Raw genomic sequence first — 11,158 nt, 5'->3', positions numbered from 1 at the left:
TTTCTAAATTAATAGAATATTTCTAAATTTAATTTTCTAAAATTATACTATCAACTTTCCAAAAAAAGAATTTTCTAACAATTTAAAAAATATCCAAAAATAGAAAAATTTTTAATATTCCAGAAAAAATCTAAAATTAATTACAACACTAATTACAAACTGTAAAATAATTTTATGATCATATCGAAGTATGATCAGAATTTGGTACCACTGTAAAGATATACTCGATGCGGGTGTGTGCTAGAACACGTTTCGTTAACATGCGCATCGAAAAATAAAACAATAATAATTCCTAATTATTAAATCACACACATCACACGCATACAAGGATATAACATGCCAAATATGATCACATAATTAAAATTTTACGAGAAATAAATTTAAATTAGATATACCTTATGGATGACCTGTAACTAGAAGGGCATCAACCGTAGCGACGTTGTCAAATCCCACCTCTATTCGTATCCATGCCGAGCTATTTAAGATAACTCATTGAGTACAAGTCTCTCCTTCGGAAGTTACTAGCCATGAGCGAAGAAGAGGGATTAAGAGGAAGAAGAAGAGAAGCACACAAAGGAGAATTTTTCTCCCTTGTGGTGGTCACAAAAACAGGGGGAGAACCCTCTTGTTGGCGGTGGGAGAGAGAGATGAAGATTGAGTTTCTAAAATTTAATCAATCAAATAATGAAACTTTTATCTAATTCTCTCCCAATTACATCTATATATTTTAATGAGTTGGATTAGAAAGTCCAAATCCAACCCATTATCCCTTAACCAAAAATTAACTCATTAATCCCTTTGATTGGTTCACAACTAATGAACTAAACCAAATTGGTTCATGACTAATTCATGATTAAATCAAATATGGTTCAACTCTACCATAAGAGATGTAGTCCATGTGCACTTCCATTATGACAAATATTTCCATATTTATCTTATCTATAATTCAACCAAACATTTATCTCTTGATCTAAGAATCATATTCTTTAACTTATTTTATGTCTTTTAGAGACTTGTTAATATGTGTGACCTAATAGCTTCCCAGTTTATTTTGGTCGTCTATAATTAACTACTTAATTATAGAACAATCATGAGTGACACCTAATAGTACATCATAATCCTCAATTAGTCGGAAAATCATAGTTGATCTTAGAACTAATTCTAAACCCTTCAACAACTACAGTAAGTCGTGTCTTGTTCCTTTCACTCGTCTTATATCCACTTGGTTCAGGACATAATCTATGTGTCTGTCCCCACTAGACTGACTACGTCACACTTAGCCCAAGTAATACTTCCTTGTTCTAAGGATTCAAATTACTCGTACATGTGTACAAGAGTCTCGTACTTTTAACATGTTATACTTTGACCAAAGACTTTGAGTAATAATTCTAACGAGTGGTCATAGGGTATACGTCTTCTCACAAGAAGCGGTGAATCCTTTATGGGTTATCCAAACATTTTCGGACATTTTGATTTATACCCAATCATCCCGAGTCCACACCTCAATGAGATGCTTGTTTAGAATATCAAAATATAAGTCTCCATGACCAAGATGACTTGTATACCTTAAGTTAAAAGAAACTTACACTCGAGCTGCTGTAATAGCTTCATAAACATATCCATATATAGATAACCATATGAAATCTTACAGCAAGTCACTCCAATGAACTAGTTACCATAACTAGCATCCACGTTTAACTATCAATATCTCAATGCCTCCAACCAGTGAGAAAACAGCTACTTAGCGAACCAAGGAGTATAACCTGTACTAGTCTTACATAATTGATGATGTTCAAATACATCAATTCGACGACTAGGAAAATTCTAATACATTTATAATTGAACATGTAAAGATAATCACTAATTGTAATCCAATTATAATTTCTCTTATGCTATGAATTATATTACGGATATTCAGTAAATAAGTTTAAGAGAATCAAACATATAATATGCACTTAAATAATAAATCTATATTTAATAATAAATAGTAAGACGATTGCCTCATCCCTCAAAATCTAACAGTATTTAACTATAACATTAAGTAAAAGATGTAACATTTAGCAGCATTAAGTTCACCTATGACACCAAAATACCAACATATTATTTTTTAAAAAATCTTTTTAACACACTGATATATATACATTTCTCTTATAAATAATAATGAGAATAAATTCATGAACCAACACTCACATGAGCCAAGAACCTTGAACTCACCTAACAGCCACTAAGCACCTACATCCCAAGTCTATCCATTTAGGTCTTCCAGCTGTTCCCATCACCCTTCAAGATTAACTCGCATAGTCATCTCATTTAAGCAAAGTATACCTCAATCATAATATCGGTGAGCTATCTTGACCTATAAGACATGAGAAATCATTGGACTATTAGCCGACTGCTACAAGTATAAAAAAGAAAGGTCATACCCTTCCAGGAAGGAGCAAATTCTACCATTGAACCTTAGTTATTCTTACTTTGTTTATTACTTCATCTTACTACCTAGGAACCCCACACAAGCAACAGCTCCTTGCTTGCCTAAGTCTACATGCAACATCCACATCAAATGGCCAGACTTCATTGAATTGTATGGATGAAAATTGAATATGATGGTCAAAGAACACCTCTGCTGTCTTTTGTTAGTCTATTTATATTACACATGAAAGCATAAATCGCCTCCCACTGTAAGTCAAGTAACTTAAACAATTGTTCTTTCATCAAACTGAATCAATGATCTCATAATTGATGCAGAAATTACAAAGTGGTTACAGATATTCAAGCTAGAGATAGTGTCCTGTACCACCAATTTGGAGAAGAAGGGAACCATAAACCTAAACCTAGATGAATCACATGAATCTTTATTCAACACTAAAAAAAACAATTTTATGATGTACGCAATTATATGTTTGATAAACCAGAAGGCATGGAGATATTCGCAGCAACTGAAAGGATATTACAGGAAAATGATACCACATCTGAATGGAGAACAAAACCAACGATGTAATGTAATTGAAGAACAGTTAGAAATCGAAACATAACGTCGCAATGCTGGCTGCACACCAGTGTTTCAATCGGAATCGCATAATAACCTCAAATCACACGGATTGGCGGATAGGATAAATTTCATTCCAGTTTATCGACGAAGCGTGAACAAACCGCGGGTAGGATGGAAATCCATTATGCAAGGGGCTCATAGTAATATCTCCGATAGGGTTCGTGTTCGACGGCAACGAGAACGTAGATAGCGTAGATGATGCCCGGAACGTACCCCAGAATTGTCAGCAGCAAGCAGATGCAGAACTCCATCTTCAGATTTCCAAAGGGAAAAAAAAACAAGCATTACAAGGACCGAAATCAACGTCGGGGAAGGAACCAGAAGAGACGAAATAGATCGGGATGGGAATGAGTACGCTGCAACAGCCGTAGTGGAGGAATACGCCGAGGGGCGGGAGGATGATTGAGAGGATGATCTCGAGGAAAAAGCAGCATCGATTAGAAGCCATTTCTCCGGATCTTCCCCCGCCTCTCTAGTTCTCTGCCCTTTTTGTTTTTTTTCTTTCTCCTTTTTATTTTATCGATATTATTGATTGTGCTGACATGTGAAGGAAAAGTTGGGAGCGCTCCGCAAATGGGGAGCTCCTTTTTTTTTTAGTTTTATTTTTTTTTAAATTAAAATTTATTTATGTGGCATTGCGAAACCCATAAAATTAGAAGTTTCAGATTTTTTTTTTAAAAAAAATTGGAATCGGAATAAAAATAATAATATTATGTAATGAGAATAAAGATAACTATGAATATTATTTTTAAAAATAATTTTTTATTAGTTAAATATTTTCTATCGGAATGAATCAAAATTTTTTTTCATACTCGGAGAAAAATAAGAAAAAAATAGATGTAAACAAATTGAATATGAGAGAAAAATCTAAGAGAGAAAAAAAAAAGATAGAGAACGTAGAGAGAGAATGAAGAGAGAGAGTATGATGAGAGAGAATGAAGAAAAATAAAGTATGATAAAAGAAAATAAAGAAAGGGAAAGTGTCATGAAAGAAAATGAGAAGAGAGTGTGTGATGGAGAAAATGAGAAGCGAGAAAGTGTGATGAAAGAAAAAGTCTAATGGGAGAGATGTAAGGAATTATAGCGCTAAACACGCCGAAAAGCACAGTGGAAAAATAAGTTCCTATCTAGAAGATTCATGCGAAAAAAGCCATATACTAAATTTTGTTAAAAGATATATACCTTTGATACGTGCCCTTCGTAATCCCGACAACAAATATTTCTTTAGGATGTAGATCTCAGCATGATCAATACGTCCGCACCTCTACGGTATCTATACGAACACGTTTTCCGTCCGTCTCACGAACTCACGAAATGGAGAAAGAAACAACCAAAGGTTGTACTAGCAACCTCTTTTAGAAGTTTCGGCCAAGAGTGGAAGAAGGAAGAAGTGCAAAACCAAGAAGATCACCACCACCCAAAAGGTCACTTCATCTATATAAGGTGACTTCACAAAAGGGTTATTTTACCAAATAGATTACTTCACTAAAAGGTTATTTTACCAAAAGGTTACTTCATCTAAATGTTACTTTTACAAATGGCTTTTGTATTCATCCAATGAATACAAAAATGTTGTTGTCTCTTGATCTTCCTTTTGATTAATGATATATTAATCTCTATTAATATTCAGTAATCTTAATGGGTTGGATTTAGAATATTGGATTAATCATTAACTCAATAAGTCATTAACTCAATAAACCAATGAGTCTAACTCATTACTCAATAAGTCTAATCTGAATTCATTTGAGTCTAACTCAATATATATAATTCGAATTAAACGTAACCCCATAATTCATCTCTAAATCAACATGTTCTTTGTGTGTGACCCAATAGGCTCTCGTAACATTGGCAATGTATCTAAAACTATTTTAGATACATAAGTAATGAGTGACATCTAGCAATGCATCATTGCTACCCAAGTGACGAGAATGTTGAGATCCGACCTAACATTTCCATATCTATTATCTTGTATGAATCAATTCTTTTATCCTTGATATCTAGATTGATCAATGAGGCATAGAACGTGTCATCCTCTTATCAATCTTTGTGTTTCTTGATCTCTAAGTAGATACATGCACTCAATCAAATAAGCTCAATATCGCATATTGACTTATTTGAGCATGGTCATGCATTCTTATATTTTACTAATCAAGGGGCTCATAGATATCGCTTCTATCATATGAAAGGGATAGATCTCATCTACATCACTCACATCACTCCGCATAACTTATTGCATACCCAGTGATCGACTTTATAGTCTACCTTATTACAGGTGATGTTTGTCAATACCAAAGTACACAACTCCTTATGTAGAGAACTGTAGTGATTTCGGGTCTAAGGACTATTCATACCAATAGTCACATGAGAATGTTTATAACACTCATATAACGATCCATGAAACATTCTCATAGCGGGTCATTCAGTACATATTCTTTAATATATACTATATCCATGACTTATGAGATTAAGTCATCCGTTGACCTACATGCTAGTCTTAATGCATTAATATTGTCCTTGTATATTACTGCGTAACTAGGAATAGTTAAGAATATTGTTCTATGTATATATACAATATCTCACTATCAATTCAACCAATTGATATGTTATAGACTATAACTTACTATCCTAGGGCATTATTATACTTATTTATTCGGCACTAAACTGAAATAAATATAATAACCAATTTTGCCTTTTATTAATAATGAAATATGATACAAAAGGAGACATTTACAATCATCTCTTAATTGGTACTAAGACTAATACTAACAAGAGAATGAGAAGCGAAAGCTTGGTGAGAGAGAATGATGAGAGAGAAAGTGTGATAAGAGAAAATGAGTAAAGAGTGTGATGGGAGAGATTGAGGATAGAAAAAGTATGATAAGAGAAAAAGTATAATGAGAGAGAATAAAGAGAGAAAAATGCGATAAGAGAAAATAATGAAAGAGAGTGTGTGTTATGAGAGAAAATACATGATGAGAGAGAAAATAATAGAGAATATGTGATAAGAGAGAATGAGAAGAGAAAGTATTATAATTGAGAAAGCGTGATGAGAGAGAAAATGATGCAGAAAGTGTGATGAAAAGAAATGAGAGAGAGAAAATATTATGATAGAAAAAGTATAATGAAAGAATAAGGAAAGCGAAAGTGATATGAAAAAAAAAAAACAAATATATTAAGAGTATTTCATCCATAAAAAAATTAATATGACATCAAGTTTGTGGACACAATGAAATTCAAAAGAGAAAGTGGATTTTATAAATATCTAAATTTTTAAATTTTATTTTAAAATCTTAATTCTCATTTCCATCAATTAAATATAAGATTTGGTAATAAATCTAATTCTTTATTCCCATATCCGTGTGTTAATATAATTTTAAAACTATATAATATATTTAAGAACAACTTAAACCAATCGTTTGTTACAAAAATATTGAAACCACAGACTACATGGAAGCTTCCCTAGTGAACATTTCTAAATGCTACTCCTAACGCTACAGAGAAGTCACAGAATCAACAATCAACTACTGTTATTCCAAATACAAAACGACAAGATGGGAAAACAGATAGAAATTGCCACCTTTGTCACCTTCCTCTTTTGCAACGTTCTTCTTTATCTAGAGAGGGACCTCAAAGCAAAGTATGATGTTCAGCTCCAGCTACTACTTTAAATCCTCTTCTTCGGCTTGTTCTCTCCCATGGCCTCCTTTCTTCTAGGGGCCCCTTTGTATCGTGGCCTGCCTGGTTTGGGAGCTGCCTCCTGTGCCATTGCTAGATTTTCCACCACCACCTCTCCTTCCTGATTGCCCCAGTCCTCTGATAGACGCTGTTGGTAGAGCTTTAAGGCCACAACCAGCATGAACACTGCTGCCCAGGCAGATGCATTCAGAAAAAGATACATGTGATGGTGAAATATGTTCATGGAGGAGGATTAGTTGGTCGTTACCCGCCCAGATACGTGTAGCGGTGGAGGAGATGTTCCAGATGAGGGTGAAGACGGCGGCTGTTACGGCCTTCTTGTGGGTGCATGATTCCCATCCATCTCTGAACCTCGCCACCCAGAATTTACCTACACTCGATAAAAATAGAAGACTGATAGATGTGGCAGTTCATAAATTGGTTATAATTGAGAAAGACTTAAATCATTAAGCAATTATTTAATCAAATCTAGCAACTTTAGTATCAAAGTTCAGCATGAATCAGCCAGCGCAAAGAAGCATAACTGAAGCATTGAAAATGTGTGTTTCTGAAGCATTCAAGGTTTCACTCAACGGAATTTAGGCCTGAACTAACTCTGAAGTGAACTGCCTTGTGAAACGTTTGGCTTCTAGTACCTTGTGTCCATGTTACAGCTAATATGCTTCCTGGTTACTTCATTTACCTCTCAGTACAGTGAAAAGGACAAAGGTGAAACTTTAAACCCACTTCAGGAATTCATTGAACGCAGCACAAAGATGAAAAACAAAACACTGACAGTCACAACGAGGTGCTATTCTAGCATAAACGTGGGCAAAAATAAACAGTTTCACAGTTCACTTACCAAATTTCAAAAGCTGAGTGGAATAAGAAGTGCAGATTTTTGGAACAGTGAAGACCCCAAAGAAAACTGCATAGGGATGTGAAGCTTCAGTCAATCAATCACACTGCATGGTGTAGAGGATAAAGCCAGAACTTACTCAGCTTTGAAAGGGTCCAAATGGTGATGGAGCTTCCACACTTGGCCATGGCAAACAACAGCACAGCCATCTGCTACAATTAAACAGCTTCATCAATCTTAGAAGAACAGTAAAAGATAAACAAAGAGAAAGGGGAAAAAGCAAGTTTTGCCTTCATGGTAGTTGCAGGGTCTCCAGAGAAGAGGGCCCTCATCTTAAACAATATTTCATTTAGGTAAGGAAGAAGCAGCCTTAGGATCCAAATGGCATCTTCTTCCCCCACCATGTACCTCTCGTCCCTTTCATCATACTCTAGCTCTCCTCTGTCCAACAGTGAAAATTGTGACGAAAACAAAGAAGGGAAGTGGTAATTCATGGCATGTTAGACATTGGGAGTTACCTGCGCAAGATGGACTTGCAGAAGAAAATCAAGGCAAGGAAGATGAGACCAAGATAAGAAGTAGCTGAAATCAAGCTGCATGATGAAGAACTTGCACACAAATTAGCCACATGAATCTCTTAGAACTTGGGATAAGAGTCTATTTTGGCTTCCCACCTGAAATTTAGATCCCTGGCGTAGGAAGATGATACCAGAACGAATGTTCCAAGACCAAAAACTAATGCTGTTTTGGGTACATCTCTCCACATGAGCAAATCCACTGGGCAACTGAGTGTATTAGTACAAATTGTTGCAAGAAGAACAGCGATTTGCAGAAAGATAGCAGTTTGATTCACTGACCAATGCTCTGCAACCTGTTGTGGTTGTTTTTAGGGGTTGCTTCATGCATTTCTCTTGCCCCATCCACTGATGAGAAACAGGTGAAATAGTTTTCGGCATTGAACGTTTACAAGAAGAAAGACCAGCACAGTGAAGAATGGACTGCTTACGAGAAGGTGTATGGACAGGATCTGGATTGATTGTGGTGCGATTCATCTTCTTTCCTGCATCTAGTGATGATGGAAGTGCAATTAGTGTCGGCGGAATCATGCTTGCTTTCTAGATTTGGTTTCAGGAATTCATGAAAAGGAAGAACTTACAAGGATTTGTCTCGACGGGATCTGGATCAATTGCCCAGTGATTCATCATCTTTTTTTCAGCATCCAGTGATGGAAGAATCAGAGTACGATTCAACTTTTTCCCTAGTTTGGGAGCAGGTGGATCGGCGGTATCTGGATCGGTTGCCCAGTTATTCAATTGCTTCCTCTGTTCCACATCTGGCAGTGGCACAAGAGAATTGTGATTCTTATCTATCGCAGGAGAGAGCACCGGGATCTCGTGCACAGGACTAATTGTCTTCTCCTCCTCCTCGACGTTGTTCCCCTTCTCCGCTGGCAGATCCATCTCCTTATCATCAAAGCTCTTCATCCCATCATCCTCGATCCCGATATCCACCGACGCCCCATCGCCGTCGCTCGTGCCCTCTCCGCCCTCTCCAATCGCCAGCACCTTCGCCTCCCTCGACTTGCGCAACTGAATGGGGTTTCTTCCCTCGACCTGAGGTGCCGTCCAGTTCCTCCTCTTCCTCGAGGACGCGATGCTGTCGCTCTGGTTCCGTCGCAGCCGCCGGTAGACCCGCATTCCCTCTTCGTCGCCGTCGGCGTCGCCGCCGTCAGCGTTGAAGACCTTGACGCCGCCGTTGACGGCGTCGACCCTCATCCTGGCCTCCCATACGGAACCGGCGACGACGCCGGTCCTCGCCAAGGTTCTTCTTCTGGTGGCGCCTTGCATGGCGGCCACTGCCACTGTGCAATTTTCCGTTTACTTGGGAAGCAAGAAAAGCAAAGCGATCCCTGCAGAAGGAATGGACCGTCGAAGAAGCTCTTCCTTCTTCCTCTTTCTGCGAGTAATTCAGTGGAAAAGAGAAGGGAATAGAAACAAGGAGTGGACAAGAAGGGGAGTATGGAGGAGGAAGGAGATTATTATAGGTAATTTTAGTAATAATATATAAATTTTTTAATTTTTTGAAGTTGACTGCATAAAGACTATATTTACGCTCGAATTTATATTTTTAATTATTTGGGTTTGAGAGTTATATGTGCTTCTCACATACATCCGGCTCCGCACACAATTAGATATTAAAATTGAGCACCACATATATATATATATATATATATATATATATATATATATATATATATATATATATATATATATATATATACGTATTCTTATATTGTCATATTGTGGTGCTACTTTTATATCTATCCAGGCCTTGTGTATTTCCTTTCCTAATTCCCCTGGAAGTTTACTAAATAGTCGTTCTCCTAATTCCGTGTTACAGTAATTTCCTGATACTGTTGTTAAGGCAAGAAAGTCATTGCAAAAAAGTTTAATCCAATTCCAATTAAAAAGTTGTAACTGTTCTAAATCTCTCATAGCCTCTTTTTGTCTAATATATAATCCTGTATTAGCGTCTCTTGCTGTAAAGAGTCTGTGGATAGTATAACAAAAATTAAGTATATTATTACCTTGTGAAGCAATCCTAGCTATTTCTTCAGGATGAGTAGTTTTATAAGATTCCCATGCTGCTCTAGCTACATCACCAAAATAATTTTCTCCTACTCTTATCATGGCTTCACCAGATTCTATATCTAATTCATGTTTTGCCTAGTAGTCTCTTTTGACAGAGACTATCCATTGTTCTAAATAAGTGTCATACATTTGTGGGTCGTCACATTCTCCTATATTAAGTAAGACTGAATTCTTTCCAAAGTATGTAATTTCTGGTGGTCTTCTTTTCCCTATAGTTCTTAACAAAGGATTATTGTTGGTATAAGGGTGAATTTGTGTTCTTGGAGGATGCCCTTCTCCATAATCCATAGTTCTCATAGAACTTTCTGGATATCTTACCTGTAAAGGTTGTGGTGTATTGGTAGCACTAGATTCTGCAGGATTCATTAAAGCAACGTTGGAAAAGTAGTCTTTCTTTTTAGCTATAATATTATGGTCCTCATCAAAATATAACATCCAATCTTCGTCTAGCTTATGATGCAGTATGTCAAAAGTTTCTAATTCTGTAAGATCTTCTTGTATAAAATAATTAGCTATTTCAAATGGAAGGTAGATGTATTCATTTAAATCATCATAAAATAGGAAGTTATCTTTTTCTTTTTGTAAGTGTGTATTAATTTCTATGTTCATTAGATTTAAAGTAGGTTGGTTATTTTCCTGACTGTCTTCTTGGAAAGTTGAGGTTTTATAATTATGAAATCTTACTATTGATTTACCATGTCTATCTTTATAGATTATGGATTCTCTTAGTTGTAGTGTTTGTGGGGCAATATTAAGATCTTAGTAAAATTTCCCTAGAAAAAACAATTACTAAACACCCACCTACCACATATAAATTCTTAAAAATACAAGATTCACCTACTAATGGCTCTACAAACAAAAACACAAGTTGAAAGTTTTTCTGGCACCTCACATACACTAAGACCTCAAACGAATCTCTCCATG

At 36.1% G+C, this 11,158-nt stretch overlaps 1 protein-coding gene across 2 annotated transcripts; it reads right to left on the bottom strand.

Moving 5' to 3' along the window:
• Window positions 1-6,417: 6,417 nt before the first annotated feature.
• On the bottom strand, window positions 6,418-9,610 carry LOC122008807 (reticulon-like protein B21). Of its 2 annotated transcripts, none has more exons than XM_042564654.1 (10): window positions 8,740-9,610; window positions 8,590-8,649; window positions 8,441-8,506; window positions 8,258-8,360; window positions 8,102-8,176; window positions 7,874-8,024; window positions 7,723-7,792; window positions 7,587-7,652; window positions 6,993-7,115; window positions 6,418-6,913 (listed from the first exon to the last, which is right to left on the bottom strand). In XM_042564654.1, the coding sequence occupies exons 1-10, from the start codon at window positions 9,428-9,430 to the stop codon at window positions 6,714-6,716; spliced, it is 1,605 nt and encodes a 534-aa protein (XP_042420588.1). In that variant the 5' UTR covers window positions 9,431-9,610; the 3' UTR covers window positions 6,418-6,713. The 2 variants fall into 2 exon arrangements, with proteins under 2 accessions (XP_042420588.1, XP_042420589.1); XM_042564655.1 differs by having other exon boundaries at window positions 6,418-6,910.
• Between the last annotated feature and the right edge of the window lie 1,548 nt (window positions 9,611-11,158).

This window comes from Zingiber officinale, chromosome 8A (assembly GCF_018446385.1).
Source record: "Zingiber officinale cultivar Zhangliang chromosome 8A, Zo_v1.1, whole genome shotgun sequence".
NCBI lineage: Eukaryota > Viridiplantae > Streptophyta > Magnoliopsida > Zingiberales > Zingiberaceae > Zingiber > Zingiber officinale.
The sequence above is the reverse complement of the archived record's forward strand: the minus strand, read 5'-3'. Positions and strand labels throughout refer to the sequence as shown.

Bases quoted from the DNA above. Each gene is read 5' to 3' on its own strand.
- LOC122008807 (XM_042564654.1), bottom strand. From the start codon at position 9,430: ATGCAAGGCGCCACCAGAAGAAGAACCTTGGCGAGGACCGGCGTCGTC. The intron at 8,650-8,739 runs GTAAGTTCTTCC...CATCATCACTAG, and splicing joins TCCCGTCGAGACAAATCCTT to ATGCAGGAAAGAAGATGAAT. The intron at 8,177-8,257 runs GTGGGAAGCCAA...TTCATCATGCAG, and splicing joins GCCAGGGATCTAAATTTCAG to CTTGATTTCAGCTACTTCTT.